General features: G+C 35.7%; 3 protein-coding genes across 4 annotated transcripts in view; 2 read left to right on the top strand and 1 right to left on the bottom strand.

Moving 5' to 3' along the window:
* Positions 1-370: 370 nt before the first annotated feature.
* LOC114355575 (leucine-rich repeat-containing G-protein coupled receptor 5-like) lies at positions 371-3482 on the top strand. 2 transcript variants are annotated; one of them, XM_028308509.1, is made up of 3 exons: positions 371-644; positions 1698-1882; positions 2149-3482. In XM_028308509.1, the coding sequence occupies exons 1-3, from the start codon at positions 635-637 to the stop codon at positions 3472-3474; spliced, it is 1521 nt and encodes a 506-aa protein (XP_028164310.1). In that variant the 5' UTR covers positions 371-634; the 3' UTR covers positions 3475-3482. The 2 variants fall into 2 exon arrangements, with proteins under 2 accessions (XP_028164310.1, XP_028164311.1); XM_028308510.1 differs by having other exon boundaries at positions 399-462.
* Positions 3483-4151: 669 nt separating this feature from the next.
* LOC114355574 (leucine-rich repeat-containing G-protein coupled receptor 5) lies at positions 4152-7625 on the top strand. Its single transcript, XM_028308508.1, has 3 exons — positions 4152-4410; positions 5164-5368; positions 5473-7625. Exons 2-3 carry the CDS (start codon positions 5186-5188, stop codon positions 7513-7515), a joined length of 2226 nt encoding a protein of 741 aa, XP_028164309.1. The 5' UTR covers positions 4152-4410; positions 5164-5185; the 3' UTR covers positions 7516-7625.
* A 1095-nt stretch (positions 7626-8720) lies between these two features.
* Positions 8721-19693, bottom strand: part of wdp (Leucine rich repeat protein windpipe) — a 41104-nt gene continuing 30131 nt past the window's right edge. The window contains exon 3 of the mRNA XM_028308503.1: positions 8721-11801. Within this exon, the coding sequence (XP_028164304.1) occupies positions 9665-11782 (2118 nt within the window). The 5' untranslated portion in view covers positions 11783-11801 and the 3' untranslated portion in view covers positions 8721-9664. The remainder of the gene's footprint in view (positions 11802-19693) is intronic.

The raw sequence follows: 19693 nt of genomic DNA, 5'->3' as shown, positions 1-19693 counted from the left end.
AGTAACATTGCTCTGTAAAAGTTTTCCTTATTAGGCATGAAATAATTTATGGTTTCGTACCTATTAACTAAATTCATTCTGAAATGAGAAGATCTTTAGATCTAAAACTAATAAGAGCGATCTTAATCAACATGATAAATCCAACATTCTATTATGTTGTTATGTCAACAATAAAGAATCCACTATCTGTCAGTCATTCCATCTCGAAAATTCACGTATGCACAGGCTAAAGCGAAAACCATGTAAATAAAAATTATACAAAAACCATCCTGATAACGCTAAAACTAAATGTATTTACATTAACAACCCTATATTTTGATAGCTCAGTAGTGAATGACAGTGATAAGAATCGCGTAGATAGATGTACGATTTTGGCTATTGCTGTGAAACGTCGAAAACAACCTGTATTCGGGACTATCTTGGGACCAACCTCGTACTAAGTTTACTATCTCCATATTCGATGTGAGTATTGGCAAACCCAGTCCATATACGAGTGGTTTTGAAGAAATAATGTTTTAGAATTCAATAGTGAATAATATTTTTGTTAGTGGAAAATTGTGTGTGTGAAAATTGGATTTTCATTTTCGTGCGTGGGTGGACATTGACGTAAAATGTGCAACAGATAATAAATGACATGGGGCCTGGTGAGTACTTGAAACAAAACACTAATGATTGTATTTTTTTGTAGTTGTTTTTTACTAATTTTGAAAATGGAAAAACTTCGGATTTCCATTGTTTAGTTCTTTGTTTTAAAAGTGATATCGCTGGCTCTGGTATTAACATAGCGATTTATAATATTGTTTTTTAAATCTGTTATTAATTAGTATGCAAAAGGTACCTCTTTATTAAAATAGGTGAAGTTAGGTTATGTTATTGTTTTTATCGTAACTATATTATACAAACATCATACAATATGATTAGTTAATAGGTAAATAATCATGAGCTAGTAAGCTTTAAACACACGTTATATTTATGTTTTTAAACTAAGTACTAAACATTAATAAATAAACTTATCCAGTTTAAGTGGAAAAATACAATCCCCAGTGAGTAGATAATACTGTCCCAACGAGCTTGATATAAAGTATGATAATATTTATCTTTTTCATGCGAATTTCTATTTAGCCATCTCGATATGGCTATTGCCATTTATAGCTACCAGACATTATTAATATGTCATACGTCATTAGACTCCAGCGAGATTATAATTTGTACCTATAGTTGAACGATTTTGAAACGTCAAATCGCAAAGATCGGAAAAAGTAAGCCGGTATTGATGATTTATTAAATTGAAATAGTATCTAATTAAAACAGGTTAAGTTTGCATAGTTCATCTAAAAATCATCATCATCATATCAGCCCTAAGACGTCCACTGCTGAACATAGGCCTCCCCCAATGCTTTCCATGTTACCCGGTTGGTAGCGGCTTGCGTCCAGCGCTTTCCTGCTACCTTTATTATCATAAAGGTAGCAGGAAAGACGATATCTCGTCGGTCCACCTTGTGGGTCATCTATAAATATAAGTGACCCAAAATGAGTATTTTATTTAATCTCAACTTCATTTAAGATGACGGGCTATCGTCTCTACATATCGTTAAACTTAAAACTACTCAATGTGGTCCAAAACTAGCATTTGAGTTGAAATAATCACACATAAATACACTTTTAATCTACAATTGCTATTATTTTTTAATTTTCAGGCGAATTTCTCACCCTGGTGATATCGATATGGCTTCTGCCACTAACAAAAGGAGGACCAATAAGGCGAACGCGGGAGGTAGAGGCAGACCTGCCACAATGCCTCACGTACATTCTAAACTCTAAGTTACTCGTGGATTGCTCGGACCGAGAGCTGACTGAACTGCCTGAAGATCTTAATTACGAAGTGAGTAGCAATAGCAGTCGTAAGAGAAGATAATAAACGTTATTTTTTGAATTATAAACCAATTATTGTCCATTAAGGTTACTTTTGAAAATAACAAGATTGTTGAATGTTTGATAAAAATAAGTCGTTCGTCCTGGACAATTCCTTCATTTCCCTCATTCTTATCTATTTACAAAAGTATATCACTTACAATTACGTTCCAAAATTTATAGAAGTCCTGACATGGCTACTTTATTATTAATAATTCTAGTTTTTTATTTTTCCAGGCTAAGGTGCTGATAATGTCCAACAATAATTTCATATCGTTTCCACCACAACTGGAAAGATTCACAGGGCTGGAAACTCTAGATTTATCGGCCAACCATCTCAGCAGTCCATTACCCAGCTATTTCGGAAATATGAACAGCTTGAACACGCTCAACTTATCAAACAATAACTATGGAGTCTGGGTCGACACCGGTCGCATATTCAGCATTACAAGGCTAGATTTATCAAGGAACAAAATAAACAACATAGACGAAGCTGCTTTCTCCAGAATGCCCCAGCTAAGATTTCTGGACTTAACTGAAAACAGAATCAATGACCTACCACCACAAATATTTGCAAACACACATTCTCTAGAAATAATTCATTTGTGCAGAAATTACTTCGCAACCCTACCTTCATTTCAGACGAATTCTCTGAAAACTTTGCATCTCAATAGCTGTCAGATTTCAAACTTAGAAAAAGATGCATTGGCCGGAATGTCCTCACTCGTGGAACTGCATCTTTCCATGAATCAGATAGAGTCAATTCCAGATAATTTTGCATCGAATACTCTGCAAGAATTGGATTTGAGTTACAATGACATATCTTCTATCACTGACGACACCTTCGTATCATTACCGCATTTGGCAGTATTGAATTTGAGGGGCAACGATTTCAAGGAGGTTTGGTCCACTTCACACTTCGCCTCAAACCCGTTTTTGAGGGAGATCCAAGTGAAAGGTAATCGATGGAGTTGTGAAGGTTTCCATTTAAACCTCCTCTTGACTTATGAGTTTTTAACAAGAGATCCACCGAAGATAAAAGACAGGGCGTCGCTGATATGCTATTCGCCCGCTAACGTGACTCAGATGAGTTGGCAGCAGGCGTATATTAGGACATGGCATCCAAATGAGGTGTCTACAGTGTCGTACACGTCGTTTGCGGTGTTCATAGGGATTATTATAGGTGTAGTGGTGACGTCTTGTATTTGTCGAGGACTTATGGCAGCGAGTGGGTCTCGGACGCCGAGACAGACTGCTCAGACGACTGTTGTGAATCTCAATGGTACAGCGCAGCCTGCAGAGGATGCCGTGGTACGGAGAGTTCCTTTGCGGGAGGAGGATTTGCCTCCGAGCTACGAGGATGCGTTGTTGATGCCTCGACTGCGCAGCTCTTTCCACTCTCTGCCTGACTTTGTTGAGGAGGAGGAAGAAGAAGAGAGAACTCGCATGTTCCGCAGGTCCAGGTCCATTGGAGACCTCACTGAGTCGCGGCCCAGGACGCACGACAGACGGTCTACGAGGCGTACCCTTCAAATACACGCTAATGCCAATTTAGACTTATAAGTAATTTATAATATTTTGTTACAAATAATAATTTTATGTGCGTAGAAATAAGTTTAATTTAACGATAATTTTAATTATTTCTGTTGGAAGAAAAACCTTATTACTCTTAGCTTATTTATTTTTAAATTGAATAAATTCTTAGGACCTGACTATGATTTTATTTAACTTTTACCCTGGGTTTATACCTTACACTGAATAAGTAAAGGCAATCTATGAATTTGTATGAAGAGGAAATGAAACGAATATTTTTTGGAACTTTTAACGCCATCTATATCTTTTTTACTAAAACTAATGTTTCTATAGTCTTTTAAAGTAGTTTCATACCAATGTGACAGATGTCACTATTTATGTAATGTGGATCTTTATGAAAAATAATAATAATAGGTAGGTAATAGCTTTTTTCTCAGACAGCATAACTGCAAAATTACATTCACAAAAATATTTTTCTGATTGAAACATACTATGAACTTAGAATAATAATTATTTGTTTTGATTTATTTTCTCTAAGCAATCCTATTAAATTTTCTAAAGGCAATACGAAAGTAATGGTATTTAAAAATATATTTTATTTTGTCTGTATTTATGCTTACAAAGCTATTCAATCCAAGTGTAGGACTAGATTACAACACTTTCGCCATTCTTTATCCTTATCTAATGATAACACGTCATAATTGGATTCTGTCTCATACAATGTACTGCAATGACCGGGTCTGGACGTACAAGTTATAAAAAAATAAATATGAGTTTTGTTAGTTAATTATCCGTGTCAAATAATTGCTTAAACAACATCCATTAGTGGTCGGTGTTAGTGTTAAAAATAGTCATTAAAACTGGATAGTAATCGTTTCCGTCCTCAAGTGCTGCTCGGATTTGTGTGACTCATAAGAAATAAATCTAAAAGTAACTATTTTCATACAAATAAGCAGGAAAAAACAGGTAAGTTTGCTACATATTTGTAATTTATTTTTTTAATTAAGTGATTTTCCAACCAAGTGTAACATTCGTCATTCATCGATGACTTGAATGATTGATCTATTACTACAATTAAAAGTGTATTTGTAGGGATTCCAAATAACGATTCCATTCCGTTTCATCGTTGACCACTACTAGATCAAAAAGAGTCCAGTAAAAAAAATTAAGACTTGCATACCCGAACTATACAGATAGAGCGTTATTTTTCTCCTCCAACGAAATGTGTCTCAAAAAACATTTATTCAAGGAGCTGATTTACCCATAGGAAACCGTACCGGCATAAAATATAACAAGTTATTTTTTTTAATAAGAATCATTTTCTTACTCCATTATTTTTAATTTGAAAACATTGTTAGTATCATAGACAAAATAAAAAATTAAGGGGGAGAAAAATATACTTATTTATAATCCGTTTAATTCATAACCATGATAAGGTACGCTCAAAACGCGAAACGACCCAAATTAAGGTACCACAACCTACAACATTGTTATCAACAAATGATAACAAAGATAAAATTGTGTGTGGTATACATAGACAATGCAGATTTAATGTAAGGTGTGCCCCAAACTCTTTTGGAGTAATACGGTAGTACGTGACTGGAAAAACTGTAGGGTGCAGGTGTTCAAACCAAATAGGCTGGTGGATTCTTGACCTTAATACGTGAACAAATTGCTTACAACAAATTAATAACTAAGAGCCAATTTTATTGGTTTCAGACAGTAATGACAAAAAGACGTGATGAATTTTCAACGCACGGTCTGTCTTCTGCTGTGCGCATGGGCAGTGGCGGCAGAAGTCTTGGACTTTGAAGACAAAAGCCCCAATGACTTGTGCTACATCTGCTCGTGTAACGAAGGACATACAGAAATAGACTGTTCTCGGAGAGGACTGCGTGATCTTCCTGGTGGCCTTAATGCAAAGGTAATTTAAAATTTTATTATTCCAAGTAAAGAAAGCAACTGTTAGGATATTATAATATGTATAAGTATTATCGTTTATTAATTTCATTTATTATAACATTTCAGGTCAAAAAACTGAACATATCAAACAATGAAATCACCACTTTTCCTGAAGGACTAAGCAAACTCTCTAATTTGATCAAATTGGATATTAGTGGGAACCGACTCACGGAACTGCCTAAAAATGGACTTTCAAACCTCTCGGCTCTGGAAGAACTTAATTTGTCAAGAAATTACTTAGAAAACTGGATAACCATGAGCCCCAACGATTTTCTTGTTCCAGCTGTGCATTTGAAAGTATTAGACTTGTCTTATAATAGATTCAAATCTATGGACAATTTAGCAAAAATAGAATTGTTGATAAGCTCCTCGCTAGAAACCTTAATAATGGACCATTGCGAGATAGAATCAATATCTGGAAATTCTATGCTAAGTGGCTTAGGTAACATCAAAGTCTTGAAACTAAATTATAATCCTTTAGTAACACTACAAGGCTTGATATCGCCTACACTAAGAAGTTTATATGTCAACAATTGCCAGCTTACATCAATAGAACAAAATGAACTATCATATTTACCATCTTTGATCCATTTGCTGATGGCACATAACTACCGACTGGAACTCGCAGACTTACACTCCACATCATTAAGGTTTTTAGATATATCCTATTGTAATGTTTTACGACCAAACCTTAACGGTTTTCCTAATTTAAAAAAAGCTATTGTAAATCATAATATGATTAGGTTTTTACGAAGCTATGAATTTATAAATAATACCAAATTAGAGTATCTGGACTTATCTTACAATAATATTGGTTCAATAAAGGTTGATACTTTTCGGGGACTAGGTTTATTGAAATACTTAGACCTATCATGGAATGAAATAGGGATGATTCCAGAAGGTGCTTTGTTAGAGATGCCTTCTTTGAGTCAATTAAAACTAGCAAGGAATTATCTAAACCAGGTTGGACATATAAAATCCACCTCACTCACAACATTAGATATGAGTGCTTGTGAAATTCATACGATAGGTAAAGATTCACTAGAAGGCTTGCAATCACTTATAGACCTAGATTTATCGCGTAACTTACTATCTCATATCCCTGATAGTATTTCGTCTAATACATTGAAGTACTTGAATTTAAACTACAATAGACTTTCCATGGTTAACAATTTTACATTTTTCATGCTTCCGCGCTTGACAGGACTAGCTGTAGTTGGAAACCGATTCACAAATGTCTGGAATAAGGCTTATTTTGACTCAAACCTTTATTTGGAGAGACTGGACTTAAGTGACAATATGTGGAGGTGTGATTGTAGAGATGCAAACATGTATGATTTTTTTGAATTCGTTACTTTAGAACCCTTCAAAAAAGAAGAATCATACAACCTTGTATGTAGCAGTCCAGTAAATGTTATCGGACAAGCTTGGTTGGAAGCTTGTTACTTCATATGGTATCCCACCCAAAATGTCGCAAATGCAGATAGTTTGATTTGGTTTATCGTTGTCATGATAACAGGATTAGCCTTGTGTATATTATTGGTCAATTGTATAAGAAATTCAATGAAACGGAGGTTGCGTGCTATTCAAGCAGAAAGAGAAAGGCAGGTGGAAGAAGCAAGAGATCGTTTGAGGCAACTAAGACTGCGGGCTGAGCAAGAATCCTTAATTAATGCCCCAGATCCTCGAGATTTGATTGCACCACCTTCCTATGACGAAGCTCTCACCATGCCTAAGCTAAATTCCTCAACACATTCCCTTTGTGATGCCGGAACCGGGAAGACTAAGAAACGGAGAGGTCGCAGAAAAACTAAATCCAGCGGGGATTTGCTGGATGAAACTGAACGAAATGGAGATTTGCCTGTGTTTGAAGACACAGAACTAAGTGAGACGCCAGATAATAATAGGAGGAGGCGACGACGGCCACCAAGACGGTTTGGTAGCCATGAAATAGCTGAACTTGAGCACTCACCGGGGGCTCGTAGAAGACAAGTGTCAGAATACGAAGCTGGAGATGACTCTGTGACCATAGAAATAGAAGCAGAAATGGAAAGACCTAGGAATCGCAGGCATTCTGGCGGCGACGAACCAAGGGAGAGTAATTTTTAAAATTGTGTATAATACTTGTTATTTATACCTATGTTAGGAATGTGTCCTTGTTGTTATGATTAATCAATGTTCCTTTTTACACATTAGAAAAATAAATAAGATCGATTCCACGTGTATAATATTATTTCTCAAAATGTAAAAAATATGATGTGTAAGAAATGAGTCATACTAAACTACCGATTAGTATAGGTACCTTAGGTTTATATTTGAAAAATTATATTTATTTTTGTAGTGTTGTCTTTTTATCCTAACTTATGAATTTAAATTTTATATTTCTGTAGCAGTTTATAAGTGTGTGTGACTTATTATTATAGTTGAATGAAATAAACGTTTATAAAATGTGTTGTTTCACGTAATTGTAATCAATAGAAGTGCCCCCTATTAATTAAATGTACCATATTACAAAACTCTAGTCAAATGTTTTACTATTTACAAAACAATCAATATTAGTCATTTTAAAATTTCTTCAGAGATATAGGTAAATGTTATTATTATTATACTAACTTTTATTAATACTAACTAACGCAGCGTCATCTGAATTCCATGTCTAACAATACATTTTCACACATTTTGATAGCTGAAACAAGTGACTGAGTCGGGGCGAAAGGTGCTAGTTCAGTACTCTCGTACAAGATGGCGCTGGCAGTTCAGTTAGTGAATATTTTCGGCGACAGTGCTGCCGCCATCACGAGTTTAACAAAATAGTTTTTTGAAGTTTTCAGTTCAGAATTTTAGGGATAATTAAATTCGGTCCAGCTGTTCATAACTTAAAAATAGTGTAACTATCCTCACATAATGTAGTTTCAAGCTTTTTAAAAGGTTCTAAATGTAACTAAGATGCAATCATTGAATTAAGTTAGTAGGTAGGTACTCTCAATGAAAATAATATGCCTTTACATAACTACTTTGAGTTATAGTTATGATTCATTATCATGGTATTATAAGTAGAATTCACTTTTTCACGATAAAAGCTTTAGTTGCAGCCTTGGGTCTTTTACCCAATTTCAATACCAATATTTCCGAATAATATTTTTCATTCTGTTTCTCTACTCTATCTATTTGCATTGTATTTGAATATGTAAATATTTTAGTGCGGTAGCACTCAATATAATGTAGATAATATCTTTGCCTAGCTTTCTTCATATTGTTAATACTTCAAACTTTTAAGCTGTTTAGGTATATTTGGAAGTAAAGGAAACAAAAACTTGATTCAACCATTTATATCGTATAGTTCGAAATAAAAATACATCATTTATAAATCTTCTTACTGAACCAGTATTGTTCTCTATTTTGTTCTTTCGGTTTCGCTTGTAAAATTCAGAATGGTTTAAAATAACATTTATTACAGCATTTATAAATTACTTAAACGTACAAAAGTCAAAGACGTGCGAAGCGAAATTAATACAGATAACTATAGAAAAGCAATAGTTCATAATTACAAAATAAAATAATTTCACGAATAATAGAGCTAGACAAATGTACACTAGAACCAAAATTCAAACAATATTACAATCAATCATATATTTACACAATGTGAATTATCATGTGTATCTTATAATAAATGGTATCACATTCTTATAACTACACAATATTATAACTTATAAAGGAACTTATGCTTAGCCAGACCATAGAGAAAATCTATGGGAAAATGTGAGAAACAAACATAGCCAGATTTCGTTGTTCTTAAACTTTCTATTTGTTTGCGGATAAGTACACAACCATTGAAATTTCACCATTCAAAGTACCGAAAACAGAGATAACTAGAATAAACTATCAGAATACAATCAACTATTGTACAACATGCGTTGGTCGTATTAACGTTTACGAAGTGGATTTACTAAAACGAAACCATTATACTATCATGAACATGGCAACATCTTTACACGTACAAAAATATGTTTACTTATTGCGCAATATACTCTCATAAATATTTATACCACTAATAATGTTAAAAATAAAGGCACTGTCGACTACAAACACACTTTGGCAGCAAAGTTTTTTGACGTTACACTCATACCAAAATCAGTCCATCGCACTATAGTTCCCTGGAATATGCTTACAAAATAATCACAGAATTTCGCCAATAGTGAAGTAGTATTGATTGACACCGTTTAACACTAAATATAGTCCGTCAGGGGACGACCGCGTCTCAGGTGGTCGACTTGCGCGTGTTGTCCGCCGGGGTGATGATGATGTCCCCAGCGTTGGACCTACTTCTGGTGACTAGGACTGGCGTCTTCGGCTTGGGAGTCTCCGACAACTTGATGCGAACGCGGCCCATATCAGGCGAATACACCGGGACGTACTCGCGCGTAGGCGATAAGAAATCGGAATCTGTGATTTGGTCCCCATTCATCAAAGGCTGCGATACATCTAAATCGAGGGTGCCGTTTAGACGAGGAGTCTCATCGTCATTTGAAGGCACAAATATATCCTCGCTGGACAACGAGTTGGTATCTTTCCGAGAATCAGGCGACGCTGGTGCCGACTCAAAAGACGTTTCTTGCTGAGGATGTGGTTCACCTGCTAAATTGTTGTCCTTTGAACTGCTTTTATTCTGATTTGTATCTCTCGGGCTATCAGTTCTTACATCATTGTTATCTCCATATTTAACACCGTTTGATAAATCTCCGTTTTCACCTTTCTTTTGGTGTGCTTCATGGGTTGGTACTAACTCATATTTTCCATTGACTTTCTTTTCAATTGGGGCTTCCAAGCCAGCAGGCTTACCTAATAAAGATTTGTTCATATCTACCATTTCTTTCGATGCTTTTTCAACATCTCGCTTCTGTTGTCTAAGTAGCCTCCTGTCTCTTCGTTTTCTCATCTGCCCTTTGACTATTGCAAATCCAATTAAACCTACTAGAAGAACTACGATTATAGCAATGCATACATATGTTCCGGTTTTATGTGGTTGTACCTTATCTGTTGTAGTGGGAGCTGCACCGAGATTTTCCGAAGCCTGCGTTACTCGTATATGTTCTGAAACTGTCGTATCTCGAGATACTTGTGGTGTCACATGGTCCTCTTTCACAACTGGTGGGTCGGTATTCATGTAAAAATTACGATCGCCTTTGTAGACTGAAGGCATTTCAGGCATTGGAAATTCCGAAGAACTATCATTTACGTCGTCGAAAAGTCTGGTCACTGGACCGGCCTCTAAGTCCTTCAACGGCGTTGTTGTAGCCGCTTCCGTTGTTTCTGTTATTGGTTCGTTATCTATGAAGTCACCAAAAATCAGAGGAAATTCTCCTGAACCCGATCCTTGGCCAGATCCTTCTAATGGGTCTTCAGTATTATGTTCATTTTCCACAGGCAATACGTCATCGGATCTTAAAATGTCCGCAGCATGTTTAACACTGACAGTAGGCTCTATGATATTAGGAACTGTGGCTGTATCGAATTCACCCGATCCTTCAATATCATCTAAGGGTGATGATGACGTAGAACGATCAACTCTCAAAAACATTTTGCTATCATCATCCTCAGCTGTGTTAGAAGTATGAATAACTTCGCCATCATCCAAATCACTTGGTGCCACCAGTGGCATAGATCTCAAAGCTGTTGACTGTTCGCCGATTTGGACCGCATCCATTGCTTGATCACCCATCATCATATCAAGATAATTTGGTTCAGATTTTGGAATTTTACAAATGTCTTTTGTCTTTAGCTCTAACCAAGAGCGACCCTTTAATTTCACTGGAGAGGAACATTTGACTCTATCGATTAATACGTTTGCCTGCAGCAAGCGATCTCGTGCCATAATATTTTCACAGGAACAGTTAAGAGGGTTTCCCTCCAATTCTAAATGCTCTAGACCATCTAAATGTCCAAGGTCTGAGGGCACATCTTTCAACAGATTGTTAGTTAAATCTAGTGAACTAACACTTGTCGGCAAATGCGTCAGAGAGAGCGTTTGTATCCTGTTGTTTGCCAAGTTGAGGTGTACTAATTTTTTCGCATTGTGCAAGAACTTGTTGAGGTTCGTGATGCCGTTAGTGGACAGATCTAGTGTAACGACTTCAGTGAGTCGGTCGAGTTCGTGGGTGAGTTTGGTTATATTGTTGTGTGAGAGGTCTAGGATGTTGATGTTGTGATGTTTCTGGCGGAGGGTGAACTTGTAGAGTTCGGCGAGGTTGCTGCAGGTAGCGCGGTGGAGGCCGTCACGCGTGGTGCTGCACACACAGCCGTCGGGGCACACGCCAGCGAGCGCCGGCGCCAGCAGCAGGCACACCGCAAAGGTGAAGGAGTACAGGCGAAGCCGCATCTTGAATTTAACTCAGCACCTGAAACGAAAAACGAATCAAATTAAAACTTGTAACAGACTTGATTCTGATTCATAAAATGGGCGTCTCAATGCTGACGCTTCAATGACGTGAGGTAAATTACGTCCACACGCATTTAACGCTAATCTGTTAGCGGTCAGTTGTTATATCATATTTCTGCCGCAAACAACACGTGTTTTATAAACATGAGTTGCCCTTTATGCATTGTTCAAAAAGGTCATTATCGATAGGTTCGAGTTTAGCAAACTATCGTTCTCGTAGGGAAATACTCGTACTTCATTCGAAATATTTTCAACGAGTGGCAGGTCTCGCGTAACAAGCCAGTGATTAAATAAATCACAACATCCTTACGATCTGTCGTCTAAATATAGGACAGAATATACGAGCGCTCCCCCGCGGCCTATTACTCGCTCCACCTCACCAATTATTATTATTGCAACTGCAGCACACGGCAATTTGAATCTGCCGACTTCCTTTCATGACGGCTAGGTCTGGCTAACTTTAGACGTCTTCAATCTACAATGGAGTCGTCCAAGACTAGCTCAATCATTCTCTTGTCGGAGGAATGAATTTTACAAGGAGCATTTTCTTTACCAGAACATGATTGCATTTGACTTAGAAGAAATACATATAATTGCTTATCATTAAATCAGTCCGATCTATTAAATAAAAAACCTATAGACAGCTATACTTCAGTGAGAAACTTTTATAATGCTTCAATATTCTTTGCATGGGATTCAGAAAATTAGCAATAAAGGTTTCTTTCTAGGCTTGAATGCCTGGAATAGATAAAATCCGTTATGAAAAGTTATTATAATAAATAACTACAGCGTGTCCACGAAGAAGACATAGGTACTGCTGTTGAACTTGGTCTACACTGATATTATAGAGATGAAGCCGTCCGCTTTGCTTTATAATTTTGTAAAATGTGATATTTGCTACACCATTATTATGACTAACGCCTGTAATCTAACCTTACGTGTGGTACAAAATGTAGCTGCTGAATAATGTAAGTAAATTAACGAACAATTTCCTCAAATATTGATTACACAACAATAACTCTCATAAAAACAAACAAAAGTATCACTATTGGCAATGTTTCCGTAAGGTTCCCATGTTTACAAGCGCAAGATTTAGAGCCGCCCAATTCCCGGTGCGAGTACATAATAAAAAGTTCTATTTCGGTCCAAACAACATCCTCGTGCACTTGGCCACTTCTCAGGGCCGCTGGTTCAATGTTAGCGGCAGGAAGACCGCAGTTACCAATTTGCGAACGTGACGCTGAGGCGGCACTTCGTCGTTCAGTTGTTCTGTCGCCATGTGGGGGCGTAGTGACTTGAATGAAGGATGGAAAGGCATGGCCGTTTTTTTTGTTTTACAACTCTGGGTTTCTACAATTAGAGATACGGTCTTGCCTGCCAGTTACAGTAAGAACTATGGTTGCAGTAGCAACGTTTGACTAAAGAGTGCATTAAAAATTGCTAAAAGCTGCTCTTAGGCTGAGTTGCACCATCTAACTTTGACCGTAACTTTGACGATAACCGGGGGTTTTTGTATGGAGTTTGACAGACTTTTGACGTTTGTCAAAGTTGAAATAAGATGGTGCAACTCATCCTTAGAGAACTTAATGATTTAACTGTTTATAAGAACCAAAAAAATACTCGACCATCCAACCTTGCGATATTTAACTTTGATAAATCAATTACATACAATTACATGATTATCTTCGCGTCTATTATGATCACCTGATCCCGAACCATCATCGGATCGTAATCATGAATCATAAACACAGGCTTTGTTTCATTTAATGTCTACCTTTAACTTTAACAGTCGTAGACAATTTGTGGTGGTAATAATGGCGTTGCCAAATATAGAATTGAATTTTTAATATCCACAAAAACGATTATTTGTGGATTCGAGATGTTAGCCAAAGTTTTTGTTTATCATGCAAATGCTAGTTATGTATACTTATTTCTTGTTTACTACAGGTATATTTGTAACGGGCTGAATGGTAAACATCATTATGTAATTTGTACAGTTTGGACAGCTAATTGCAGTTAATTTCTCAGATTGGAGCTTCAAAGTTTAAATGCGCATAATGCAGTAAGTTCTAATGGAAAAAGCCTGGCGCCAAATAATAAAATCCAAGAATTTTAATACATACAAGGTCTCTTTGAATGACAGGAAGAATGAAACTACGCACCAATTCAAAGTAGCTACGCTACACATCATCACGCTACAAATTCTACGACATTTGCTACGAGGATTACCTATTGTCTACTACACAAATTCATCGCTTAGCTATGATGGCAATCTCACTGTCACACCTCATTGCACTGCAGTCTTTTTCACTCATCTTTGGTGGAAGAAACGTAGCCAATTTTGGCATAGCGTGATTATTTGATAACCGCGACGTATCAACGATTGACGTCGATTAACGTCTGAAAACGTCATCCCCGCTGTATTGCAAATGCCTTAAAAATATTGAGGGCTATTACAAGATTCAGGCAATAAAAATGAAGTAAGGCTAAGGGTTGACCAAACTGTGTGACGAAACGTATGAGTCACAAGGCTGCTTACCACAGACCGGCTGACCGTGTGCCCGTAATGTCACTTCTTTACGATATTACCGCGTGATCTAGGGCTACTTCGTGTTTGATGTGGTATTTTTAGGCACAATTTCACGGAGCCTACTTATTACCGTGTTTGCTAACGTGTGGCGACGACTATTTGTGTATGTGGTTTATTGTTAGAGGGCTATTTTTGAATCTGAGATGTTATTTTGGGCTATAAAGTAGTAATGTAGAATTACATTGGAATTAAAAGATTATTTATCTTTGAAAAAAAACCTTCCTTTATCATTGCAGAAGTGACAATCTAACTTAAAAATTGAAACAGAAGATCTGTAACTTTCATTGGCGTTATAATTTTTAAAATATACAAAAACTTTTTTCATTTTCATTTTCATTTCATTTTCATTTTTCATTTTCACTTGCATAATTAAAATACGTCGACAACCCTAACTATGAAATATCTGCTCCTGATACATATCAGTCGTTAAGTAATTTCTTTGACCAGCAGCCGAGATAAGGGGTTATAATAATAAGCCACGTAGACTTCAGGAAGACGATGATTACCCTTGCTGCCCCCGTGCCCTCTTTTGTAGAATTTATTTGCAGAATGACACGCTTTTTTTTTAATTTATTTAATTTGTCAACAAAGATCTTGTGAATGACATCATGGGTGTTTTCTTTATCTGCTTTTATATTTTTATCACTAAGGAATCAATCTCAACATTTTGCAATCATTTACAACGTAGACGATTCTGCGTAACCGTTATTATTTGTCTTCAGGCTTAAAAGATTGCTCTAACTAAAAACTCATTTATTTATGCAAGTAGGCTTTAAAAAAGCACTTTTACACGTCCCAGTATTAACCCTACCTCTGCTTCAGGACAATAAATGGGCCAGTGCTGAGAAGAAGTTAGTATTACAGGTTACAAAACGTATGAAAAATATCTTAACCCTTTCATTGCCCCATGCATGCATGCTCTTGTAAATAATAGTGGATGAATGAATAACCCGTGGAAATTAATGGGTTTAACAGTATCTCAGGGTTATGCGCAAGAGTGGATTCGCGCAACAAACTGGAATTGCAATGTGCAGTGGGGAGTAACTGAACCTGATCATGCGCAGTCGACTGCGAATCTGGGAACGCGCAAACGCTAGTAACGACAGCGTATCAAGAGTAACACTGGCTGGCGTGGCGTCTTTGTAGTTCTAATAGGCGCCATTTTGTAGCAATAATGACGCATCTTGTGCTGCTAACTGTATACCTACTTATACAGTACGGATGACAGAATATCAAGACTAACGCTTTAACGTCCATGTGCTTCATAAAGATGCTGTTTTGCAGCAAAAATTACGCTTGGTGTGCTGTCAACTGTAGAGAAATATTCCATGGGTTAAAATACAAAAGGGTTAAAATATTTTTCTGATGAAACGTCTGCTAATCTTGACTAGAATATAAGTTTTTTATTAGTCAGTGTTAATGGAATTTCGAAACTGTTTATTGATGGAAATCTGTGCATCTAATCTACTGCCTGCTTGGAAAATAAACTATTAATACCTGTAGTTGTCATGCGATTACCTACATTTCATTGAATATTACACGGTAAATCTTAGCTGTTAGCTTATATAATTCTAATTGAAATATCGTAATAAATACAAGACGTATTACTACGCATTCCATCAAAGATAAAACCCACATCTAAAGCTGTCAAATAAATCTAGATTGCAAGAAGGTAAGAAAACACTACAGCTAATAAAACGAATTCTGCAGACCTCTATCGCTCAAATAAAGATAAAAGAGTTCCTGCTTCCGAAACTATAATATAACCTTCGGTTTATTTGTATCAGTATGAAAGTATAGTAAACTATGGCGCACTTGAACCTGACTGGTGTTTATTATTCTAGCCGAGAGAGCGAGGGCTGTCGACTGAGAAGAGTTAAGATGATGATGGCAGATCAAGGTAAACATACCCACAATGTTATATCTTATGTATAGTTTGAATAGGCAGGATTTTACTTTGACAGAGTTTCGATGATTTTTCACAAATAAATAAAATAACATAATCATGTGTAAATTGTAAGGCAACGTTTCTCTGCGTTTGCAAACTTAGTTTACGTAAACTTTTGTAAAAAAAAAATATGCCAAGAATAGTGTCAATAAACAAACATATTTTAGTGCCGTTTAAAATTTGCCAATTGCCTTTCTACACACTTACCTAACTTAAGTACTGTCTCAAAGCAGTGACAAGATTAACGTTAAAATAGTTATATGTTGTGTTGTTTGTCCTTTTTAAAGCAATCTTTATTATCTGGCAACCCTAAAAGAAGTCCATTAACTGACGCGTGGGCATAAACGCAATAAATTCAATGATAACTCGGGATGGAGTGCGAATTATCCGACTATCACTCCTATGTTCGGACGTTTATTAAGGAAATATATTTCCAATCCCAACTGTAATAAGATATGAATCTGAATATCATTTGAATAGCAAATAGAATAGCTGTACTTAACAGCAATACTTATTTGGAGAACTTGATTTGAATATTTCAGGATTGGCATGGCCTGCGGCTGTCTTCAGATAGATTGTAAGTATTTTTGTTAGTCTGTCAAAGAAATTATGATACGACTAGCTGACCCAGTGCACATCGTACTTTTTGTTCATCAGAAATAATGTAGAATATAATGGTGAAATGTTTATTCTAATCATTTGTAAATAAAAGATACAGAACACAACTAGAAAAAAATTAATATTATAGTGAAATAATTTTTCAAATCAGTCATAATACAACAAAGGATCAAATCTTTCCTCTATAAAATATTAGTGACTATACTATACATATTTTTCTACAATGAACGGTCCTCCGCTGCCCGCATCCAGGCTCTTCATTCAGACGTCATTTGGCTGAAACGTACGAACCAACTATATTTTTAACCTTTTATCAATCCAATATCCAAATTACACAATTCCTTTAACTCATCAATCAATATGATACGAAATATCTGTAAAAGTTTTGAGATAACAGCCAAAGTATTGTATGTATAATGATTCGTGAAATGGAAAAGGTGTACTAATTAAATAAAACTGCCAAAAATTGCGAGTTGAAAAAGTTGATAAGAGTGTAATAAAAAAATATTTTATCTTCTGCATGTAGACCGGCACTTACACACTTAAATGAAAATTCATAAAAATATATGTAAAGTAGCATGTTCATAATGATATTTTTAATGACAACACTAACCAGTGTTGAAAATTAACACCATTTTATCACTACCTGTTTATTTGTTGCAAACCACAACAAATTATCTCAAAACGTTACTAATATATCTAAGCAAAATTGTAATTTCTCAGCTCATTAAAATTAGGTTATGTCGATTAATTTATTATTAATCAAATTGAAACAAGTATCAAATTCCAGTGGTCACACGAATTTTTCGAATATTTTTTTTATATTCTGCAGGCCAATAATTTGAAACCAATAAGTACGTGGGACACTATTTAAGTTGTGAGCCTAACTATGAAAACAAAGTAGTTTATTATTAAAATGGTATTGATTGCGTTTATTGGTATTGTCTTTCATGATTTATGTACTTTTTAATGTGTCCGAAACACTTTTCATAGCATTTTTTCCACTCAGCTTGAGGCACCTCCAAAGCATGGTTTTTGACCGCACCGACAGTTACTTCTGGCTACATAAATCGCTGTTCACGCATTTAATTTTAATATATAGGTACCAAAAGAAGTGTTTAGATTCCAAGCAAGAATTTTGTAGCGTTGGACCTGTTTATTTCATATTTTGAGTGTTCAAATAGTCAATTGTTTGACGAGACGTGTAAAAGCTCACATTTTCGTCACGAATGGCGGTTCGACTATGCTGGTTAGTTTCCTTTATTAAACTGAAGACTTTTGGAAAAAAGTGGCTGTTTACTATTAAGAATTAACCATTCTAAATTTCTCTAGTGACGTTTCTGTCATATAATCGGATATTTCGAAAACATAGGCGACCGTAAGTTTCAAAGTGTTCCGAGCGAATGGGACTTTTGTTGGAATTGGTTCATCTTAAAACACCTCCATAATCGATAGCTGTTTATTTTCAGGTTAATTATGCATAGATCCTTAATTCGTCAACTGTCACAATTTTAAAAACGGCTTTTAAAGCTTTTCAAACGTATTTATCAAACATTTCCAAGGACTAAACGACACAAGCGTCCTATTGAACGTTTGAAAAATTTTGTGACATCCAGCGAGAAAAAAACGTATTAACCATAATATGGTCCTACAATATTTTATTACTGCTAGTGGAATTAATGCCTAGGATTATCTCAATCCTACGATATATCACATGACGAGGTTTCTATTCCATTTTTTTGACAACATCAATGTTTTCCGCCACTATTAGTCATTTTGGACGACTTTCGCAAAGTTCACTGGTGAGGCAATGAAATACAATATTATACTTCTTAAACTAGCGTTTTACAATGGTAAAGGACAGATCTTTATTACCGAAAGTGAAATTTAGCTGACCGCTTCAGATTTGTATTGATTAACCACGTCGAAAGCCATAGTAAATCTTCGCGCGAAAATTTCCGCAAATCAATTCCATGTTTTTGTAGTCAAGATAATTTTCAATTCAATGTTAATAATACAAAACGTGCTCAAATGATAAAAAGTTTTGAATAAAGTTGTAGTGAAAAATGTCCAACTTTTCATTAAAAGTATTAGATGTCGTCTAACAACACGTTATGTTGTCGAGGCTCACAACTTAAATAGTGCCCTAGTACGAGTATAACCAACAAAATAGAGGGTAGTTGTTTACCAGACACAATAGCACAATGGTGGAGTAATTTTTCCAACGTTCAAGTTGACTGTTTCATTGATCTGCCAGTTTGTAAATATTGCGCCTTTGGAACAATGATGTTAGGTTTTAATTATAGTACGTACGTGGAATACGTGGTATTTAACAGGTTGAAGTATCTTTCTAAATAATTTGTTTAAAAATCATTCGTATTATTTATTGACAATATTTTATATTGTAAAACCTAAAGTACACTAAATAAATAAATTCTTGAACTAGAACTAACTACATAGGAACGAAAGTGACTTCACACAGTTTAAATTACTGTATAAAATGTTTAACAACCTGCTGCCTGCAACCTATGAGGTGTTCATCATCATCATCATCAACATCAAGTCGTTCTAGTCGTCACTACTAGAGGATCCTCTCTAATATACCATGAGGAAAAGGGAGGATTTTACCTATGGTTTTATTATTTCAATTAATTTATAAAGCAGCATATTATTATTATAGAAAAGAATGCTCTCA

The sequence above is a fragment of the Ostrinia furnacalis genome, unplaced genomic scaffold, assembly GCF_004193835.3.
Source record: "Ostrinia furnacalis isolate ACB-3 unplaced genomic scaffold, ASM419383v2 OfSCF2422, whole genome shotgun sequence".
In the NCBI taxonomy this organism is placed as follows: domain Eukaryota; kingdom Metazoa; phylum Arthropoda; class Insecta; order Lepidoptera; family Crambidae; genus Ostrinia; species Ostrinia furnacalis.
Note: the sequence above shows the minus strand (reverse complement) of the source record. Positions and strands in the feature narration are given on the sequence as shown.